The sequence below is a fragment of the Pteronotus mesoamericanus genome, unplaced genomic scaffold (genome assembly GCF_021234165.1).
Source record: "Pteronotus mesoamericanus isolate MK-2021 breed Mesoamerican mustached bat unplaced genomic scaffold, CSHL_Meso_final contig_433, whole genome shotgun sequence".
Lineage (NCBI taxonomy): Eukaryota > Metazoa > Chordata > Mammalia > Chiroptera > Mormoopidae > Pteronotus > Pteronotus mesoamericanus.
This window is the reverse complement of record NW_026555163.1, coordinates 1290874-1315165: the sequence shown is the minus strand read 5'-3', so window position 1 is coordinate 1315165 and position 24292 is coordinate 1290874. Positions and strand designations below refer to the sequence as shown.

The 24292-nt window shown below is 38.0% G+C and overlaps 1 protein-coding gene and 1 pseudogene across 1 annotated transcript in view; both read right to left on the bottom strand.

Moving 5' to 3' along the window:
* Positions 1-24292, bottom strand: part of LOC129073804 (zinc finger MYM-type protein 5-like) — a 32952-nt gene that overhangs the window by 6127 nt on the left and 2533 nt on the right. The window contains exons 2-6 of the mRNA XM_054577469.1: positions 20392-20893; positions 20058-20151; positions 3490-3775; positions 2779-2944; positions 1610-1822 (exon numbers count right to left, since the gene is read on the bottom strand). Of these exons, the coding sequence (XP_054433444.1) occupies positions 1610-1822; positions 2779-2944; positions 3490-3775; positions 20058-20151; positions 20392-20893 (1261 nt within the window). The remainder of the gene's footprint in view (positions 1-1609; positions 1823-2778; positions 2945-3489; positions 3776-20057; positions 20152-20391; positions 20894-24292) is intronic.
* On the bottom strand, positions 22064-23343 carry LOC129073805 (voltage-dependent anion-selective channel protein 2-like; annotated as a pseudogene).

Here is a 24292-nt window from a genome sequence, read left to right as displayed (position 1 = left end):
AGATGGACCACAGACCTAAACATAAAAGCCAAAATGAAAATGCTTCTAGATAAAAAATGAAAAGATACAACACTGGCCAGAACATCTTCCCAGTATATTTATTTTATTTCTTTTTTAGAAAGAGGGGAAGAGAGGGAGAAAGAGAGGGGCAGAAACATTGATGTGCGAGAGAAACATTGATCAACTGCCTCTCATGTGTCCTCAGTGGGGAACCTGACATGTGACCCATGCATGTGCCCTGACTGGGAATCAAACTGGTGACCTTTTGGTTTGCAGATCAGAGTTCAACCCAGGAAGCCACACCAGTGAGGGCCCAATACACTTATTTTATAAAAGATAGGCACGCAGAACACACAAAGAATTTCTATAATTTGCCCTGGCTGGTGTGGCTCAGTGGACTGAGTGCCAGCCTGTGAACCAAAGGATAGCTGGTTCAATTCCCAGTCAGGGCACATGCCTGGGTTGTAGGCCAGGTCCCCAGTAGAGGGTGCTCAAGAGGCAACCACACATTGATGTTTCTCTCCTCTCCATCCCTTCCCCTCTCTAAAATAAATTAAAAAATTTTTTAAAAGACTTAAAAAAGGAATTTCTATAACTCAATAATAGAAAACCACCCAATTTAAAAAATGGCTGAAGACATCCAGACAAGATAGTGGTATAGGTAAATAAGGCTTTCCTTATTGCACAACCACCTCAAAATTACAACTATAGAACCACCACTGTTCAGAACTGCCAGAAATTGAGCTGAATCAAAGTCCTACAACTATGGAATTAAAGAAGAAACTACATCGAGACTGGTAATAAGGGCAGAGACAAGGAATGGGCTGGTCCCATACCCACATGTGGCAGAAAAGTCAGGATGGATATCTCAGGAGCAAGTGGTCCCAGTCTGACACTAGGATCCCCAGCCCAGGGTTCCAGTGCCAGGAAGGTAAATCCCCATAACTTCCGGCTATAAATCCATCAGGGATTGAGGCTGCGGAAGACAGAAACTGGAGGCTCTGGCAGTTTACTCTTAAATGGTCTGTGCACAGAGTCACTTAGACTCACTTGAACTCACTCCCTCTGAGTTCCAGCGTGGCTGCAGCAGGTTGAAAGGCATCAGAGACATAGAAGGAGAAAACGAATTGTCAGGGATCAGGGTGAGAACTGGAAACAGCTTTCTCCCAGACAGAAGTGCTGGCAGAAGCCATCATTCCTTTCTAAGCCCTCCTCCTGTGGGTTGATTTTTAAGTTTTCTAAGCTCAGTGGGTTGGGTGTTATCCTGCAAACTAAAAGGTCGCTGGTTCAATCTCTGGTCAGGGTACATGTCTGGGTTGTGGGCCAGGTCCCTGTTTGGGGACATAGTGAGAGGCAACCAGTCAACGTTTCTCTCCCTCTTTTTCTACCTCCCTTTCCCCTCTCTAAAATTAATAAATAATATATACATATATTTTAAAACAATCTTGCTTAGAACGAGCTATTTCAATATTCACTTGAGATGGGACAGCTCAATAACAGATTGACAAAAGTGAGACTAAATGAGATACTAAGATCAATTTGCTTAATATAAGGTAACAGGTAGAAACTATTGTATATCGGATCATCTAAAACTTATTAAAAGAATTACCTGTCTATATTCATTAACACAACTTTGGCAGCAGAATCTCATCTGCTGGCCATCAATCACCAGGACACTGTTTCCAGAACCTCTGCTGGGCAGGTACTCTCCACACTGTTCACAGCAATTCATTATCAAGCCATTAGCCAACCTGTACTTATTAAAGCAGTGGTTACTGCATAGTTTGTGTGTCACATTATTAACGCTGACTTCATGGCGAATCTAAAAGAAAAATGAGAACTTATCAAATAAATTAGCCACATTAGCATAGAAAGCAATGAGAGAACTAGTTTCTTCAACAGAAACAAAGTATTAACTTCTCAGAGGGAAAAAAGGCTAAAAAGCCCTTGTCCTTAGTCTTTCATTTTTATCTTTGATTTCTTTGTAGAATCATTCTTTGATTTTATAAAAGAAGAAAACAGATCCATAAAACAAAAAGCAATAAAATCAGTAATAACTTTCCCAGAGACATTTATGCATTCTAAAAAACACCCAGGTTTAGAACATTTTGATACCACCTGTTTAAAAGAAATGGATTGAGAATTCTTAGTATTATAAGCTTCACTGCCCTAAAAAATTTGTGGAAGGGACTAAGGGAATCATCATTTCATATTCAGACGGTGTCTATACATATATAAGACTAAGTTCTTTTTGCTTCGCTCAGCTCTATGGTAACTGAGATAAAGTTGTGTCCTGGATTTGCATGTCTCTGGGAGAGCCAACACCAAAATCAGTTAACAAGAACTGTGGTGAGGAAGCCTGCCTGCATGCCTCTTTCAGCAACTGGAGTGATGGCAATACCATTTAAGAAATGTAAAGTTATCAACATACTTTCAGTCCACATGTTCTGTATGTTCTTGCACCAGGATCAGGTGCTTCCTCCATGTCCTGAACAATACATTTTTGTTTAGCGTGTCTTGTAAAAACAAAATTCACCATATAACTATTGATCTGTGGACAAATACATCCAACTCCTTAAAAACAAATGTGTATTTTTCACATTCTGCAAATATGACATTTGTTTATAACATAGTTCTCACATATCCTTATTCCTTCCTTTACCTTCATTGTCTAGATTCAGGACATGTGCATTATGTATGTAGATGGCAGAGCATAGAATAGCACTTAAGAGTTAAAGTTATTCTAGATAATAACCTAAATTAGATAAAAATTCTGACCTCTGTTAGTTTACTACAGATTGTACATCTTGATTTGTTCAGAATTCTTTTTCTGAGACTCTGGTTGTCTTCGTATGGAGACACACAGTATGAACTAGAGAATTCTTGGAGAGGCTGGTTCGACTGCACTCGAGGAACAACATTAGCCCTTTTTGTAGGTGCATCTCTGAAACAAAGGAATAAATACAATTTAACAATGCTGTATTTTATTTTCAAATATAAAAAAAAAATGGACAGTCTTCATTTTCTCATAATTTAGTAACTAGGAATCAAATATAATTTTTTAATTTAACAAATACCACTTTTTGTTTTTATCACCAAGAATTCCTAAATAAAATGAGAAAGATGATGTGGAGATAAAAATATTTTGCATCACTAGAACCTTGCCACAGATTTTGATGACTTTTACAAACAATCAGAAAGGGTGATAGCAACTTGTTAGAACTTAGGTAGAAAATGGGGGAGGGACTGAAGTAGAGTCAGTGGCAGGGAATGGATGAATTTATTTCCATATTTACACTCCATTTTCCTGCCAAGAGTAAGGACAGTACAAATGAGCCCACAGCTCTAATAAACTCTAAGATAACTCAAGCTCAATAAACTTGAGAACACCTCTACCCATGAATTTATTCAGCTCTTCAATTATATTCAGAACACACATTTACACTGTCATTATCAAATCATGGAGCCATGTTGGAAAGCATAGCTTACTTTTTACACGTTATATTGCGTTTCTTTGGAGTACGCTTATGAGAGAAGGAGGAAAGGCAGGTGGTAGAACAAAAGAGGTGAGCTGATCCTTTCCGTTGATAAGCTGTCTGTCCTTTCTGTAAAGGATTTTTGCAGTGTGCACAAGTGATTTTAGCTGGTTTAGTAAGTTGCTGCTGGGCTGAAGGCTGGCAAATCTGTCTGGGAAGTGAGGCCACTGGTGCTAAAGAATCCACCCCTGGCTTTTTCTGATTACGTGGAAATGATGCTGACTGGGAGATCCAAGAATCTTAAAAATAAAACACACACACAAAAAGTCATGGAACAATTCAAAATTCACATCAGAAAAATGCTTAAAGTTTTCATTTTCTACAAGTCTAAGAGAACAGTGAGGCAGCCATTGAAGCAAGTGTTTACGGCCAGGGAGACTTGTTACCCAACCCCAGAGGAACTATTCACTTTGTATTTTAACTGAATGATAACTCTACTGTGCCAAGGATGTTAAACAGTGACCCTGGAATTGTGCAATGTGGTAGACATCATCTCTTAAGTCAGACCTGCCAGGTTTAAAAGGTATGTCCTGAGCTTACTAGATTGTGCAAGTAGTATATTAAACTGTGTCCGTACTACAGTAAAGCCTTATGTTTGATACCAGGGAACTTGCAAAGACTATTAGCCATTTTTCCTTCTCTAAGAACAAAGTATCAATACATTATAAAGCAAATAGGCAAATAACAAAAATAACTATAGAATGTTTTAAAAGATAACAATTTTCATAAGTTTCACCCCTAACCTTTTATTGTGAAAAATTCAAAGCATATAGAGAAGTTGAAAGAATTTTACAATGAACTCCCTCCTACATGCTCGCCAAATAGATTCTACCATGTTTTATAATTTTTTAAATTAAATTTTCTGAGGGTAACATTGGTCAGGCATACAAGTTTATAATACATTTGTATACTGCATTCTGTGCTTGCCACCCAAAATCTAGTCTCTTTCCGTCAACACATACTCGACACCCTTTAACCTCTTACCCTCCTCTTCACACTATTTTACTTTTTGCTTTATCACATCCTTTTATGTATTCATCCCTCTAAATAATCAATCCATCCTCTTTTATGTATTTCAAGTAATATGTAGACATCAATACATTTCTCTTCAAAGTACTCTGACATACATGTAATTTAGACATAACATTTTAAAGCAAGTCTTTCCACAAGTACTTCCTAGCATTCTAAAATATTATTTGACAGGTATTAATATATGTGGTGGATTACTCAGGAAAGATTTCACACAGCGAGACACCCCCTGTCCCCAAAATATATTACTGTGGCTTCAAAATGGTACAATGTTACACACAGGTAATAGCGCTTTTCAAGCTGTAATATGCATGAGATCACTTGGGAATCTTGTTTAAATAGAGATTCTAAATCAGTAGGTCTTGGGAGGGCCCTGAGATTCTGAATTTCTTGATGAAGCTTTGAAAAATGAGGCTCTTCTAAAAAATGGCTTTTGTCATCAGCATGAGGCCTTATGGTCCTCTCCACCTATTACAGCCCCAAAGGCTTCTAACAATACTTCTAACACTAATAATGCCATTTTCATTTCTAAATTCCCACCCACTGCTTCTAATATTCTTTGTCCTATTTTCAGATACCTTTTATCTTACAGGCAAAACCAAAATAGAACAAGTAACTAAGGAATTACTTCATTCCAAAGGATGACATGGTGGTTAGTATGGAGTACATGCCAATAAAGGTTTTTTTATTACCAAGTATAATCAGAAAGGAAGTTTCTTTATGGCTAAATTTTCCTTCTTCAATCTAAGTCATATCTTTAGAAAACAAAATCATTCTGAACCACTCCACAGAAAAAAGAAATTACAAATTTATCTATAATATAAACATAGGTTGCCCTGGCTGGGGAGCTCAGTTGGTTAGAGCTACTGATATGCCAAGGTTGTGGGTTAGATCTCTAGCCAGGGCACATACAAGAAGCAACAATGAATGTGTAATAATCAAGCAGAATGAAAAAATCGATGTTCCTCCCTTCCTCTAAAATAAATTTAAAAAATAAACAAAAGTTGCATCCTGGAATCAATCTTCTCTGAATATTATCTGGATAACGAACTAGATTTAATAAAAATAAAGATAGTCAACTATTATATGATTTCTCATTATCATTAGAATGGGAAAAGTAAGAACCTTGAACACAAAAACATTAGACTTTTTAATTTTATGGACTTATCCACACTTAAAGGGGCATATATATGTATAATTATGGAAAATGAGACATCAACTATACTGCTCAAGACACTAAGATCTTGAATGTTTTTTCACTTTAGCTTTCGTGCATACATAAATAAAGCAAGTATTTCCTTTGTTTATACTGCATTATTTAATTCAACCTAATTTCAAATTTCTTATTTCATCAAGTCTTTATTTTGTTTTTGGTATTAGTGTTCAGGTTCAACCTAAAGAACTCCCAAATTCCTCCATGCCTTATTCCTGGAATACATTTTAAGATGTCTAGTATGTTATTTAATACAAATCCCTCATTATATGCAAAGAATTAAGACCTACAAGTTAGGTGATTCACCCAAAGGTCCAATAAGTACTAGACCCACTATTTGACTTCTAGGTATTCTTCATTTCTTCCTGCACCAAAACTCTTCTGTCCAAACAACCTTTCAGTATTTCTTTAGTGTTGGGTCTGCTGGTGAAAATTTCTTTCAGTGCCTTGGTGGGGTTTATTTTATTTCAGCTGGTAAAGAATAACATCTACACATACAGTTTATAAATCCTAAATGCAGAGCTCAATGAAATTTTTTCCCACAATGACTGTATTTATATGACCACCACCGTGATAAACATACAGAAAATTTCCAATAGCCCAGAAACCTTCCTTAGGTATTTTCCCACACAAAAACTTTCCTAATTTCCCACAGGCCATCCTTATTCTGACTTCAAAATTTGGCTTTTATTTTAAATTTCAGAAACTCAACAATCTTTTTTTAAGAATTTATTTTTTATCATAGATAAAGAAGGGATGGAGAAACAGATGTGCCAGAGAAACATCAATTGCCTCTCCCACCTGGCCCGCAACCCAGGCATGTGCCCTGACTGGGAATCAAATCAGTGACCTTACACTTTGCAGCATGATGCCAATCCCACTGAGCCACACTAGTCAGGGCATCATCCTGACTCTAAGATTCATTCAACAATTGCACATAGTAGTTCATTCCTTTTAACTGATTGGCATATTCCAATGTGTAGCAAGTACTATTCGTCCATTCTACTATTGATGGACATTTGGAATGCATTCAATTTTTGACTGATTTCTGTACTTGTCAATTAATAGTTTCTTAGGTATTTATCGTACTTGGGATGTTTTTCTTCATCTTAGAATATTCACACTTGTACTTCTGCTTCATTTCTTTCCTCCTCTTTCTGTGACATCATGTCCTTTTCATCAAGTGTCATAGGTCTCTCACATGACTGTTTTTTCTTTAAATCATCACCTGTGCCCTAGCCAGTGTGGCTCAGTTGGTTGGAGGGTCGCCCAGTACTCTGAAAAGCCACTGGTTCAGTGTCTGGTCAGCTGTGTGTGGAGGCAACTAATCAATGTTTCTCTCACATCAATATTTCTCTCTCTACCTTCCTCTCTCTCACAATCAAAGTATATAATTTTGGTTGAGGATAAAAAAAATATTTAAAAAAATTAAATCCTCACCTGGGAATGTTTTTTTTTTTTAAAGACAACATTGATGCGTGGTTGCCTCTTGCGCATCCCCTACTGGGGACCTAGCCCACAACCTAGGCATGTGCCCTGGCTGGGAATCAAACTGGAAACCCTTTGGTTTGCAGGCCAGCACTCAACCCACTGAGCCACATGAGCCAGGGTCCGGGGGATATTTTTTATTGTTGATTTATAGAGAAACATCAATGTGAGAGAGACGCACTGATCAACTGCCTCCCATATACGCCCCAACCAGGGACTGAACCCGCAACCTTTGGGTGTATGGGACAATGTTTGAACCAATTGAGCCACCTGGTCAAGGCTCTCATATTCCTTTCTGTGTTTTCCACCCTTTAGCTATGATTCAGTCTGGATAATATTGTGATATAACTTCCAGTTCGCTCATGTTCTTTTCAGCTAAGTCCCATCATGAAGTTAAAACATAATTTCTTAAAAATCTGTGTCTGATAATTCAATTATCTGGATACCCTTGTGGGTTTACCTCTACTGTCTGCTTTTTAAAATATCGATATTCTGTTATATAGTCTTGTCTTCTCATATCCCTAGCTGTTTTTCATAGTTTTTATATGAAAAACTGAAGAAAAAAAATCGAGGCCCTGGCTTATATTAGTTAGCAATTGCAATCCAAAGGTTGGGGTGCGGGGGTGGGGTGTGTGTGTCCCTGTGAATCTGCTGAAAGTTCCTTTTATTCTATATATTTTAGAGATTATATTCATTTATTTTTAGAGAGAGGGGAAGGAAGAGAGAGAAACATTGATGTGTGAGAGAAATATTGACATGTGAGAGAAACATCACATCACAGCGGAGACTGGGCCTGCAACCCAAGTCATGTGCCCTAACAAGGAACAAACTTGTGGCCTTTCGTTTTGCGGGACAACACTTAGCTAACTGAACCACACTGGTCAGGGCTGCTCAAAGTTCCTTTCAGATTCTCAGCTGTCTCAGCAGCCATTTTTGAAAATAAACACATACCCACAAGAAAAGCAAGTCCATGTAACAGATTACTTTGCTGAGAATCCTCAGATCTTAGAACCCTACTTTTCACTTTATTTCTAGTTCTGTGATGCTTTCAATAGATATATTGTGTTTTCTTTCTCCTAATTATTCTCTCCAGGAGTGACAGGAATTACCTAGTCTGTCTATTAGCATTTTCATTATTATTTTAAAGTAGTACTTTGGAAAAAAAATATTTATTTATTTATTTTTAGAGAGGGGAAGAGAGGGAGAGAAAGGCCAATGTGTGGTTGCATTTCATACACCCGCTTCTGGGGACGTGACCTGCAACCCTACACTGGGAACTGAATCGGGGGACCCTTTGGTTCTCGGGCCAGCACTCAATCCACTGAGCCACACCAGGTAGGGCTCTAGCCTATTAATTAATATCAGAACTCCCTACAATCAGTAACATGGTCAGAAAAGTTTAGAATGCAATAAAAATATAACATAGATGCAAAAGCCATTTCCAAGGGGTTAGGTATAGTCCATGTTGAGTGTTTTACTGTTGTTATAAAAATGCAGTGAACAGAAAACTTTCACTGAAAAATAGTCTGCTGGGGACTTCTGATCAAGATGATGGTGTAGACAGACATGGCTCGCCTCTTTGCACAATTACAAAAAAAAATTACAACTAAAATATAGAACAATGATCGCTCAGAACCAACAAAAATCAAGTTGAATGGAAGTCCGACAACTATGGAATTCCACATCCAAAAGACATAAAATCCAACCAGACTGGTAGGAGAGGCACATATGCAGAACAGGCTGATACCACATCGAGATGTGTGGTGGATAAAAATTCGAGAGGACTATCTCAGGATTAAGGAGTCTGAGCCCCGCAACAGACTCCCCAGCCCAGGGTTCCAGTGCGAGGACGGTAAGTCCCCCCAACATCTGGCTTCAAAAACCAGGAGAGATCGAGTCAGGAGAATAAACTGCTGAAACCCCAAGCAATTCCTCTATAAGAACCCACACAAAGAACTTACCTACTCAGACTCACGCCCTCTGAACTCCAGCAGTGGGCTATCAGTTTGAAAGAGACCAGTAGCATACAGGGAGGAACTGGAGTGGTTGGCATCAAGGTAAGCAGAGGCCATTAGGCCTTTTCTAGGCCCTCCCCTCACAGAGCAGGCAAAACTGGTGCCATATCTGAGACTCCATCATCTTGGCTAACACCGTTTGCCCAGCCCTAGAATAACCTGAGACTCCACCCCACCCAATTTACAGGCCCACCCAGGCTGCTTTTCCAGACAAATAGCTGATCTTATTGGTGCTTCACAACTTCCTAAATCTTCTTAAACAAGCAACAGTTGGTAGCTTCAGTGAGCCTCAGGCCTGGCACTAGCAGCAGCCATCTCAGATTGCTTTATAAATCAGGCAGAGTGGCCCAGGGCAAGGTCAGCCCCAACCTTGGGCCTGACCTTGCCCTGTACCACCAGGGAAACCCCAGAGCCTGCACATCCAGTGGGTAGCTACAAATCACCTCAGAGCATTATTACCCTGCCCCTGTATAGCTGATCCTCCATGGAGGGCAGAGGGTGGTAGTCAGTGGTCAAAGCCAGTCCTTGCAGCTAACTAGCCTGGGTAAATCCCTCCTATTGACCTGCCAACAGCAATCAAAGCTCAACTACAAGAGGAGGGTGTACTCAGCTCACATGAAGGTCATACCTCAAGTACCCAGCCTGGGTGATAGGGGAGGCTGTGTCACTGGACTCTACAGGACACTTAACTACATTAGGCCACACTATCAAGACACGGAGTCAAAGAAGCTCTACCTAATACACAGAAAAACACATGGAGGCTGCCAAAATGAAGAGACAAAGAAACATGGCCCAAATGAAAGAAGAGATCAAAACTCCAGAAAAAGAACTAAACAAAATGGATTTAAGCAATCTATCAAATGCAGAGTTCGAAACACTGGTCAAAAGGATGCTCAAGGAACTTAGTGAGGACCTCAACAGCTTTAAAAAGATCCGTAAGAAACGAAGGATATACTAATTAAAATAAAGAACAATTTACGAGGTAACAATAGTGGAGCGGATGAAGCCAAGAATCAAATCAATGATTTGGAACACAAGGAAGCAAAAAACAACCAATCAGAACAAGAAGGAAGGAATCCAAAAAAAATAAGGATAGTGTTAAAAAGTCTCTGGGACAACTTTAAGCAATCCAATATTCACTTCAGAAGAAGAAGAGAAAGAACAAGAAATTGCAAATCTATTTGAAAAAATAATGAAAGAAAACTTCCCTAATTTGGTGAAGCAAATAGACTTGCAAGTCCAGGAAGCACATGGAGTTCAAAAAAGGATGGACACAAAGAGGCCCACCCCAAGACACATCACAATTAAAAGCCAAAGGTTAAAGTTAAAGAGATGGGAGGGTGTTGTAGGAAAATGGGTGAGAGGTGAGGGGATTAAAAAGTACAAACAGGTAGTTACAGAACAGCCATGGAGATGTAAAGTATAGTACAGGAAAGAGGGTAGCCAAAGAACTTACATACATGACCCCTGAACATGAACAAGGGCAGGGGCACTGCCTGAGAGAGTGGAGGGTACTAGGTGTGTCGGGGGGGGGGAGCAAAGGGGGATAAATCAGGACAACTGTAGTATCATAATCAATAAAATACAATTTTTTTTAAAAAAGTCTGCTCTAAAGGTTAATGAGGGAAGGCTCAAAGATGGCAGTGGAGTAGGTGGACGTCATACGTTCTCCCAGGAAAAAACCAAAATGACAACAAAATTATACACAATCAACCAGAATAACCAAATGAAGACTAAATTAACAGAAATGTTATAACCAAGGATTTACAGACAAAGCCACAATGAGACTGACAGAAAGAGCGGAGATGCAAAGAGGACTGGCCCTGCACCCAAGTATGGCAGTTGAGAATCTGGTGGGTTATCCCAGCTGCAACTGCAAAGGGTTCCCCCAACCCTCCTCGCAAGAAGTTAGGTATCTCAACTCCACTGTAGGCTCCCAGCTGAGAGCACTAGTGCCAGGAAGAGGTGTCCATATAACTTGGCTGAGAAAATCAGTGGGAATTCCATACCCACCAGGGAGAGAGACTGGAGTCTGCCAGAAACCCAGGGGTCCTCTTAAAGGGTCAGTGCACAAAATCTTGTGTGTGGGCACTCACCCTGGGCTCCAGCAGGGGGATGTCAGCTCAGAGTGGACCGGAGTCATATAGTCACAGATTGGGTTATGTAGCCTAGAGGAGAAAGCTAGAGGGACAACTGCTTATGTCCCTGTGCTTGGTCTGTCTTCCATACTACCCACATACACCATCTTTCCTGGGCTGAACACTCTCCTCTATGCCCATTCAGCTTGGAAAGAGGTACTAGCCCTGCCTTGTTAGGCTGAAACTCTGCAGAGCAGACTTCTTTGGAAGGCTCTCAAGGAGGTCATTTCCTCCCTTGAAAACCTCTACTCTGCGCCACCATTCCAGGACACAGCCCTTCCTCCACACAGCCAACTCTTAACCTGACGAACTCTACTGGCCTCACCCTAACAATTCCCTGAGACCCTGCCCCACCACAAAGATCCACAGGCAACTGGAGGGTTGTGGCTGGCCTTGGTGTACACTGAGACTGCTGCTGAGTGGCCTCAGACCTGGCATGAGTGCCAAGTTTGAATCTCTATCAACTTGGTGAACAGCACTCACTCCTACCAGGTGACTCATTGAGAACCAACCTCATGCAACTTACGCACAGCCAGAGGATCTTTCAATGACTGAGCCTAAAAGGCAGCCAGAAGGTGGAAGCTGGCCTTGGTACACAGCCCGGCCCCTCACGTGAGCATCCAGGCTCAACACTGGCAGTCACAAACTGTGGATTCTTCTGTAGCTCCTAACAGGTAGCCCAGGGCCAGTCATGGACAGTGCCCGAAACTGACCTGCACCAAAGTTTCTCTATAAAATATTCGCAAACTGAATGCAGTACTACTTTAAAAAGATCTTATGCACCAGGATCAAGTGGGATTTATTCCTGGGATTCAAGGTTAGTACAATATCTGCAAATTATCTGATGTGACATACCACACAAACACAATGAAGAATAAAAATTAAATGAACATTATCGATAGGAAAAAAACATTTGGCAAAATCAGGCACCCATTTATGACAAAAACTCTCAACAAAGCGGGAAGAGAAAGAACATACTTTAACAAAATAAAGGGCATATATGAGAAACCCGAAGTTAACATCATACTCAATGGGGAAAAACTAAAATTGTGTCCATTCAAATTAGGAACAAGACAGGGATGTTCACTTTCACTATTCTTATTAACATAGTATTGGAAGTCTTAGCCATAGCAATCAGACCAGAAGAAGGAAAAAAAGGCATCCAAATTGGAAAGGAAGAAGTAAAATTGCCATTATTTGCAGATGACAAAATAGTGCATATAGAGATTCTTAAAAGTAAAAAATCTACTGGAACTGATAAGTAAAACCAGTCAAGTATCAGGACACAAAATAAATATTAAAATATTGATTGCATTTTTATAAACCAATGATAAACAATCAGAATGGAAAAATAAGAAAACAATCCCATTTACAACTGCATCTAAAAAAGAAAATGCCTAGAAATAAATTTAACCAAGGAGGTAAAAGACTATACTCAGAAAAGTAAGACATTGAAGACACTGAAGACACAAATAAATGTAAGAATATAAAATGTTTATGCACAGGAAGAAATTATCATTAAAATATCCATACTACCCAAAGCAACCTACAGATTCAATGCAATTCCTATCAAAATACCCATGGTGTATTTCACAGAACTATAATAGATAATCCAAAAATTTACATGGAACCACAAAGGTCTCAAATAGCCATGGCAATTTTGAGAAAAAGAACAAAGTTGGAGTTATCATGCTATGCTACCTGATATCAAACTATACCACAAGGCTACAGTAATCAAAGCAGCATGGTACAGACATATAGATCAACGGAACAAAACAGAAAGCCCAGAAATAAACCCATACCTATATGGTCAATTAATATTTGACAAAGGAGGCAAGAACATACAGTGGGATAAAGACAGCCTATTCAATAAATGGTGTTGGAAAATTGAACAGATATATGCAAAAAATGAAACCAGACCACCCTGAAACACCACATACAAGAATAAACTCAAAACAGATAAAAGATTTAAGTAAGACTTGAAATCATAAAACTCCTAGAAGAACCCTGGCTGGTATGGCTCAGTAGACTGAGCGTCAGCCTGCAAACTGAAAGGTTGCTGGTTCGGTTCCCCGTCACAGCATATGCCTGGATTGCGGGCCACATCTCCAGTTGGGGGTGTGCAACAAGCAGCTGATGGATGCTTCTCTGGCACATTAATGTTACTCTCCCTCTCTTCTTCCCTTCTCCTTTCTCCGAAAGTAAATAAAAATCTAAAAACAAACAAACAAACCCCAAACTCCTAGAAGAAAACATAGGCTATAAAATCTTACATTTCTCTTACTAATACTTTTTCTGATATATCTCCTTGGGCAAGGGAAACAGGAGGAAAAAATAAACAAAAGTGACTACTTCAAACTAAATTGTTTTGGAACAGTAAAGGAAACCATCAACAAAACAAACCCTGACTGGTATGGCTCAGTGGACTGAGTGCCAGCCTGTGAAACAAAGGGTTGCTGGTTCGACCCCCTGTCCAGGGCACATGCCTGGGTTGCAGGTCACGTCCCCAATGGTTGGGGGGCATGTGTGAGAGGCAACCACATATTGATGTTTCCCTCCCTCTCTTCCTCCCTCCCTTCCCCTCTCTAAAAATAAATAAATAAAATCTCTAAAACAAAACAAAACAAAAAGACAATCTAATAGGGGAAGATCTGCCAGTAACACATCCAATAAAGGGTTAATACCCCAAATTTATAAAGAATGCATACAACTCAACATCAAGAAAACAAAACAAAAAAACAAACTACTAAACCCCTCCAAATTCAATTTAAAAATGGGCAAAGGAGCTGCATGCACACTTCTCCAAAGAGGGCATACACACAGTGAACAGACATATGAAGACACTCAAGTGACTAATCATCAGGGAAATGCTAATTAAAACCACACACAATGAACTCTTCTTATAGGAGGCTTGAAGTGACCTCTGAAAATGGCTCACTATTCATTTGACCCAGAGAACCCTGAAAAGTTACGCAAATCAAGAGGTTCGAATATTCCTGTTTACATTAAGAACACTCATCAAACTGCCCAGGCCATGAAGGGTAGGCATATTTGAAAAGCCACCAAGTATCTGAACATCACTCTAAAGAAGCTGTGCCATTCCATCATTATACTGGTGGATTTGGTAGGTGTGCCCAGGTCAAACAGTGGGGCTGGACACAGGATCGGTGGCCCTAAAGGAGTGCTGATTTCTTTGCTGCACATGTTTAAAAATGCAGAAAGTAATGCTGAACTTATGGTTTAGATATGGATTCTCTGGTCATTAAGTACATCCAGATGAACAAAGCTCCCAAGACGCAGCACAGGACTTACACAGATCATGGGTAGATTAACCCATACACAAGTTCTCCCTGTCACATTGAGATGATCCTTCCTGAAAAAGAATGGATTGTTCCTAAACCAGAAGAGGAGGTTGCAGAGAAGAAAAATAAATCCCGTAAGAAACATTAACTTATGGCTTGGGAGTAAATTCTGAATAAATTAATGTTAGTAAAAATAAAACAGAAAACACAATGAGATATCACTTCACATCTGTCAGAATGGCTATCATTGATAAATCAACAAAGAAATGTTGGTGAGAATGTGGAGAAAAAGGAGCCCTTGTGCACTGTGGATGGGAATGCAGATTGGTGTAGCCACTATGGAAATGGTATGGAGGGTCCTCAAAAAAAGTAAAAATGGAACTGCCTTATGACCCAGCATTTCCACTTCTGGATATGTATCCAAAGTAACCCAAAAACTAATTGCAAAGAATATATGCACCATTATGTTTACTGCAGCATTATTTACAATAGTTAAGATATGGAAGCAGCCTCAGAGCCCATCAATAGCTAAGTGGATTAAAAAGTGATGGTATACACATAGAATGAAATATTACTCAGCCATAAAAAAGAATGAAACCTTACCAACTGCAACAACATGAACGAACCTATAAGGTGTTATGCTAATTGAAATGAGTCAGACAGAGAAAGACAAATACCATATTGATTTCACTTATATGTGGAATTTAAAGAACAAAATGCAAAAATAGATGAACAAACAAGATAGAAACAGACTCATAAATAGAGAACAGACTGATGGTTGCCAGTGGTGGGGGGTGAGAGGCAGTAGAAAAGGGTAAAAAAGGTGAGGGGATTAAGTAGTGCATATTTGTGCCCTGGTCGGTATGGCTGTTCGTTGGGCATTATCCTGCAGAGTGAGGGGTCACCTCTTTGATTCCGGATCAGGGCACAAGACCATGTTGCAGATTCAGTCCCCTGTCAGGGTGTGTACAAGGTGTGGCTGATCAATGTTTCTCTCTCACACCAATGTTTTGCTAACTCCCTTTCTCCCTTCCTTCCCCTCCCTGTAAAAATAAAAAATTTTTAAAAAGCACAAATTTGTAGTTACAAAACAGTCATGGGGGTGTAATGTAGAGCACAGGGAACGTACAATGCTAGGTTACTGAAAATATTGGTGGGAACACTAAAGTATGATTGTCCAACCATATGCTATACACCTGACACTAATACAAAACAACACTGACTATAAACTTTAATTGAAAACAAAAAAAAATCTAAGATGAAAAGAAAGATAGAAAAGGTTAATAAAATGATTAAATGAGCCCTTGCTGGGTAGCACAGTTGATTGGGGCATTATCCCATGCTACAAAAAAGGTTGTGGATTCGATCTCCCATTGGGGTGTGAATGGGAAGCAACAGATTAATCCTCACATCAATGTTTCTCTTTCTCTCTAAAATCAATAACCATATCCTTGAGTGAGGATAAAAAAAAAAAAGAATTAAATGACTCACAGGTCCACACTAATAAACATAAGTCTATTTTCATAAGATGGAACGTCTAGTTTTATGTGTATTTTATGCATAGCTATAATGTTATGTGAAGTTTCAGCCCATAAGCCCCACAGTAAAATATGATTCAACTCCAGAGATCCTCATTTTGCTGTTATTTTTTTTTTCCTGTGTTGAAAATCCTTCAATTAATAGAAGAGGGAAGCACACAGCAACTAGACTTAAGACACTGGGGGAGCTATGACTCTTAACAATAACAATAATAATATAATTGTTGCCATCTTATTCTATCTTTCTTCTGGCAAAAATTGATTCATTTTACTAATGGTGACAGCAAACAAAACAAAATCTAAATAATACTAAAATAAGGCATTTTTTTTTACTATATTATATTCAAGTTAAAAAGTGAAAAATTGCAACAAAAACAACCTACAAAAGGTCCTTTGGTCCTTTCCACAAGTAACCTAACCCTTAAATTACAAACATATCTCTATCACTCTTCACCTGACAACTTGGTGAATGTTCTTTTTAGAATTCTAGACTAAATGTTATTAATCAAAGGATCTGATTTTGCAACTTTTGTCCCCCCCAAATAAAACTTCTGAGAACTCAGGAATGTTTTAAATTCATCCATATTTCATAGATAATAAAAATTTGTATCATATATCATAAACAAAATAAACATTATTGAAAACGTTTTTATTTTTAGTCCCCACTGAGGATATGTTTATTGATTATTACAGAAAGGAAGGAAGAGAGAGCAAAATACTGATATGAGAGAAACATCTTTCAGTTGCCTCCCACACAAGCCCAGACTGGAGATCAAACCTGAAACCTAGGTAATGTGCCCTGACAAGACTGACTCCAAACCTTTTGGTTTATAGGACAATGTTTAAAATCAATTGAGCCACTCAGCCAGGACTAAAACTTCCCCTTTTTAAAAATATTTTTATTTACTTACTGATTTGAGAGAGAAATATCAATTTATTGTTCTGCTTACTTATGCATTCATTGGTTGCTTCTTATACGTGCCCTGACCGGGGATTGAACCCATAACCTTTGCATACCAGGATGACACCAATCAGCCAGGGCAAAACCTTCTTCATTTATATGAATGAGTATCAAGAGAGTCATTTAGCACTTTTTCTTCTTCTGTTACATTTTAAAGTCACAGTCAGAAATGTAACATAGTTTTGAATTAATGAGGTAAAAGGATGACAAGAATATAAAAAATACAGCAGTAATCTAAAGTACTTGCAAAAAATGTTTCCAAGTTTCAGTTATGCCCAAAATTTGAGTGACATGGTAGTACAGTATCTAACTACAGGCTGCTTTTTAAAAAATTATCAGCTTATGCTATGCTTTAAAATTGACAAGCAAGTTATGTATCCACTTCAACATTAAACACACAGCTTCAATTTAGTGGAGAAGTGGTAACACTGAAATAGAAAAGAAATACATGGCCAAGACTTCTGATTTTAACCTATTAGAGCTTCTGGTTTTAATCTATCAGCATGTATGGGAGACAACTGCTAGACATTTCTCTCATATTATGTTTTACTCTCTTTCTCTCCCTTCCTCTCTCTCTAAGAATCAATGTACACAAGATGAAGTTCATGCTTACACAAACACACATCAAAAATTTAAGAAATAATTACAAAATAAAAAAAGTAAAACAATGAAATAAACAGATCCAAAAGAATGATTTTCAATGGACATTATTTTAAGTCTTCAACATCTTTAATTGCTTTTAAGTTTAACATATCTTTCAATATAGAGATCCCAAATTTTTATGAAACTGTTTATCAGGCTAACTCTTAACACACAAAAGGTGTACATAGTAGTAAACTGAAAACAAACATGCATGAACAAATTCATAAAATGTTTGCAAATATATTTTTACGAGTTCAATGACGTATAAATTAATCAATATATCACAGTTCGGCAAATATTAAATGCCATTCCTACCCCCTGAAGAAAGCTTACAATATGGAAACAAAGACTCTTATGTTGCACGGAAAGTAATATAATTTTTTTTGGTGGGGGAGATTTTGCATTAACCATCAAAAGCTTTAAAAATGTTGACATTTTGATTTAGCAATTCCACCTACAGAAACTTTTCTCAAGAAAATATGAATGCCAAGCTTAAAATATTCTTGTGAACTGTTTACAATTAAGAAACTAGAAACAATCTCAAATAACAAGCTATTAAATAAAATATACAGATAAAGAGCTAATTACATTTGACACGACCTAATAATATATGTAACAAGAAATGTCAAGTGCTTCCCCACCCCCCCCCAGTCCAAGTCAAGACCAAGACAAGGGTTTGTACTCTTACCACTTCCATTAAATATTGTATTACAAAAAGAAATAAACAGGGAACCTGGGAGGCCAAAATATTTCCATAACACTATTTGTCTTGTTCACTGTGCTGGTATTTGCACAAATGGTATAAAAGCAATGATGGATAATACTGTTGAGTAGTTTTTCTTCCCCATCACGTACTTGTAGGAAAGAAAAAATTATCTTCATTTATGGTTGTTATTCAAACACCAACTAGTCAATACAGTTCTGATGCTAACCCGCTGGACTTCATAGAGTATAAAAAGTTCATTACGTATATAGTTTAAAATTCCTTACTGTAAGAACCTTTAAGAAACTACCACTTGCCAAGTTTTGATGCCATGTCCAAAAAATGACAACCCCCCCCAAAAAAAACAAACAAAACCCCCCCCAAAAAATCAGCAGTAAAAAATGGGAAACCTTATAAATGCTGAAAGAAACTAGAGGAACAGGTATCTCAGACAGAGGAATATTTTATGTCTATGAAACGTCTATTTTTAAAATGACACAACATATCAAAATTTAGCCTAATTAAATCAACAGAATACAAATCTGTATGTTATATGCTCTGGATTATAGTTTCTACAACCACAGAAGCAACGACTAAAAGCAAACAAACCATAATTTCTATAGTGGTCATTTCCAATTAGTGGGGTAGGTGACAGGTAGTATGATTTCTTCCAAATATTCTACAATACCCATGTATATTTGCATAACCAGAGAAAAAGATTAATTGGGAAAAAAAAGACTACTAACATTCCATTAAAACAAAAAGTAGCTAAGTTACAATAAGTAGCTCTAGTTTCTTTTCAGTCCTTTCCCAAAATTCTAAGTTGGTCAATAGCTAAAAAGCACTAAAAAAGGCCAAAAACCAATACCAACAACACCCTTCCCCTCTAAAATACAAAATTCCTCTCCAAACCCCATGCCATGAAAAAGCCACAAAAAAGATTTGCTAAGTGCCAACTTTCATTTTATCTTAATCTTATCAGAACAAAACTCTTTAAAATACAGGTCTCTGAATTAAAGGCAAGAAACTTTTAAAATTAAGCATCTAATAAAATGCTGATTTAAAAATGAAAACCAGAGACAAGCAGCCCAACAGTAAACACCTGTAAACCAAAAATTTGAAATTTCAGGTTGGTTACATAATTATAAAATTCAATTACAACATATTACTTTATATTCCGCTTCAGTTCAACCTATCTTTTTACTGGATAATTTTTACATTAAAAGAGATACCAGGAAACAAGGGTGACGGTAGTGGTTATGGAGGGTTTCAATTAAAACACTTCAGATATAAACTGCAATGGGAAAAATAGAGTAATTCCCAAAAAATTCAGAGACCAAGCAGACCACACAGTTTTATTAAGTAAAATATTCTATATTAACTTGCAAGTCAAAGAAAATATTCCACATATAGAATGTAAATAAAATAAATATGGGTACTAAACATAACAGCCAAAAGTTTATTTACTTGGAGTAGATCACTCACGGCTTACCAGGACTATGATGAGTTGCAAATCCTCCGTTCTGAAATTCGTCTCCTGCCACATTCATTCTACCAGGATTAAAAGGTCCTACTCCAGTCTTGGTCTGTGAAGTTAAAGATGGGGGTGTATGTTTGTATATTAACACCAAAGTTACTTGACTGAAGTCCTTTAGCGACATCTCCCAAGTTGGCATTCTATAGTGATGTTATAAATGTAATCATTAGGTTCATATCTCGCCCAGCATTCACAGAGCTTACACCTGTATCTAAGGTTGTAAAATTAGCAATCTGAATTTCAGAGTCGATTCTGTACTGATAACACTATTACCCATTCCTGCATTTACCTTTCTTCTTGAAAGACTGGGAGTGGAGAAATCCACATCTTTGGTTCTGTTTTTAGTTACTGGAAGTCCCCATTCAGTAAAACTGGAAAAAGTTTTCTTTTCTCCTCCATTTGTTTCTATGTCCTCTTCATCATCGATAACAATTGTCTCACTTACATTTCCCTTCTGAGAAGCCAAATCTCTTGAGGAAGAATGAATTATGGAATAATTTCCTTGTAGCTTTTCATTTCTTGATGAAGCAAATATAAAATTTCTTTGATCGGCTATTGCCGAAGAAGTGGAAGGAGGATGTATAGATTCAATAAACACAACATCATCATCATCATCATCATCATCATCATCTTCCACTGCTGAGGTTCTAGAGCTATTCACTACAGGACTAGCTGGATCACCAAGTGAATTTCCTACTTCTATAAGACTAGCTGCCATGGCTTTATTCCCTAATAACACAGGAGTCTGTTCCATCAAGTCTAATTCTCCTGCTGTGTTCATGCCAAAGAACCTGTAAGAGACAGAGAAAAGAAAAAAAAGTTATAGTATGATTACTGTAAGAAAGAGCAAAGAAATTTTAAATTCTATTCTTCACGTGAATTTGATCTAACTTTTAAGAAAACAATTGTTACTCATTCCGTTTTTCCTCTTCTATTAAGCATATAATGCTTATATCATCAGTTTGATGAAAATTAATTATCCAGTTTTTGGTAGTCCTTAAAAAAATTTACTCAACAGTAAAGTCCTCACTTAACATCATCAATAGCTTCTGTGACTTTAAGCAAAATATTTAAGGAAACCAATTTTACCATAGGCTAGTTGATATAAACAAAAATGAAGTCCCTATAACATTTTATCAAAGGTATAATGAAACATTATTTGAGGAACTGTTGTACTCAATTTAACCTATTCATCCTTTATAGGGGGAAAAAAAACCCTATATTCCTTTGAAATAGAAAACATTACCAAAATAATTTATCAAGTATTAATAACACAGAGCCCAAATATAATCAATATACTACATATACTTTTACCTAATAAAATTGTTATTGTCCAATTTCTATTTCCGTAGTCTTTTGTCATTGTTTTTCAAATTCTCTACTTCCAAAACAACTATGTGATTAAATCTTTCCAAATCATTTTTATGTATATTTTATTAATAATCTGTCATGTTTTAGGATACCAAAAGTAATTCTAATGGTTGCTATTTAACAAAAACAAAAACAAAACAAAAAAATTTAACCTCATCTTAAATCCACTGATCCACTTTATTCAATGGTACTATTCAATGTTAAAAGGAACATAAAAACAAACATGCACATAACTGCACAATTGCAGTTTTCATAGAGGTCTATTTCATGATTGGTGGGTAGTATATTTAACAGTTAAATACATTTAAATAATGTATAAGTGACTGCACAAAGGCAGCACTGGTAACTAGATAACCAATTCAACTAGAAATATGCTAAAAAGTAACTGTCTAAATATTTAAAACACAGCTCTTGTTTAGTTCATCCTTTGTTTTCATCACCTTCTTGGAGGGGAAAAAAGCCTGCTGGTCACAATAGAAATATATTAAAACCAAATCTTCTGATATACATTCCCAGAGTTTTCTTTTTTTTTTCCCTCCTGTTTTGTTTTTCCCCTTTTTATGGTCGTCGGTGGTGGTGGTGGTGGTGGTGGTGGTGGTGGTGGTGGGAGTGGTGTGGTGGGCAATTCTTAGAGCCTTCTTTCAGCTGGATTAAGCCTCCAACCCCAGGGTAAGCCCAAGTTTATGGCCCCCAGCATTAAAGCTCTTCCTATCTAACAGAACAGACAGTGGAAGCTTCACACCAGGCCTGATGAGTGTAGTCCACTCCAATTAGAGTTGCTGACTTTTGCAGAAATGGAAGCAGTGGAATCCAAATGATAGTTAGCTGCAATGCCAAAGCAAGTGTAGTTGGTACCTGATGTCCAAGGAAGGTTTACTGAAGTGTCAAGATCTTCACAGACTCTGATAAATTGAACCTTAAAATTCTGTCCCATCATTGACATTAGTGTGTAGCTGGAAGCCCCCGGTCCTATAGGCCACTGCAAAGTTACTCCTTGTCAGCTTTGATATGGCACTCAAAGGTCATTTGGTATCCAGCAAGCTAGCCCTTGTAACCAAAGACAGCTGAACCATGGATTCAGGTTCAGCAAAAAAACAAAGTCAACATCACAACCAAAAATTATACATTCCCTCTTGTAAGACGACTTGATTTTACTATTTTTCTTTCTTGTGTTTGGTGAAAAGGTACTATTAAATGTCAGTTTTAAATCTTGACAAATCTGACCTTCAACTGCAATTTCTGTTCACAGAGTGTTATCAGTGTTCCATTTCTCCACGAGTGTGTTCCATACTCATACCATTTATATTTGGTCTCCAAAGTTCCACTAATTTTACCAGTGTCTGTATTAGATGAACCAGATGTTGAGATTTCCACGACACTGCATGACTTTGTTTTCATGTCCAGTTTCACAAACCCAAAACCAAATCCTTTGCTGAAGATATCTCTAGCACCTGCCAAGGTCAGCACATGATGGAGGGATATGCACTGGATGTGTGCAGTTGTGTCCATAGGTTGCCATGGCGAGGCCATATGAAGAGATGATCTAGTGGTCTCCTGAGGTAGGCTGTTGCCACTGCTGCGCTCGGGGTAGGTCTGAGGCTGCAAGAAGGCATTGTTCTGCCTGCTGTAACCCTGTCCTACCCCTCCAAATCATTTTTGTCTTGTCCAGGAAGTGTAAGAGATTATACTGTGTTCTCTATGTAAAATGCTAAAAATGACACCATGACATAGATATAATTTAATCCATTTCACAGATCACAAAAAGGGAAGCTAACTAAATTGCTCTGGGTAAGCCCAAATAGGGCCACAAATTCTTTACCACTCTGTTATATTCAACAAACACTTCTCTGTACCTGTTATGCACTTGAGCATGGCAAAAGAAAGGTTCCAACAGAGGAACACGGTTGAAGAATCTTGAGAAGTGAGTAATCAATAAAGAGAGGCTCCAAGAGGCTCTTACAGGTGAGGGATGAGGATATGTGCACAAGTGGTAGTGAAATTAATCTTGAATAGAAATAACCTCTATCTCCAAAAGGCCAGGGAGAAAAAGGTAGGTATAACAGGAATGCATATAAATATGTAGAAATGATAGGTGGAAAGCTGAGTTCAGTTTACCCACGCTTGCCTCAATTTTCTTAGAAACTCATGAGTGTAGGAGGTGAGAATTGTTTGGATGTCAAATGTTTTTAAAAAACTTAATTTGCCATCAGATTCCATTTTAAACACCTCATATTGAAATATGCTAAGTAACAGTTCTATTCTAAAATTTTCCACAAGTAGGGACTTTCGGCTAAGATGGAGGTATAGGTAGACAGACTTTGTCTCCTTGCACAACCAAAGGAAGGAAAACACACTTAAAAAAAAAAATAACCAGAACTGCCAGAAAATCGGACTGTGTGGAAGTCTGACAATCAACAAGTTAAAGAAGAAACACTCATCCAGACCGGTGGGAGGGGCAGAGATGGGCAGCTGGGGTGGAGAGAGCACACGGCAAGGCGGTGGCTGGAGGACCAGGCAGGTGAGGCGGCAGCTGGTGGACTGGGCAGTCCCACATTCAAGTGAAGACTGGGAAGAACAGCCAGGGAGTGAGACAGACCTCGAAACCCAGGACTCCAGTGCAGGAAAAGAAAGCCTCAAAACCTCTGGCTATTAAAAAAAAACTGTGGGGGGATTTCGACAAGATAGTGGAAGAGTGAATAGAAGTCACAATGACCTCCTCCTAGGACCAATCTGGAATTACAACTAAACCGTGGAGAAATCACCTGGAACAGACAACTGAACAATAGCGAAAGAAGAGCCTTATAATCTCGGGCAGAAAG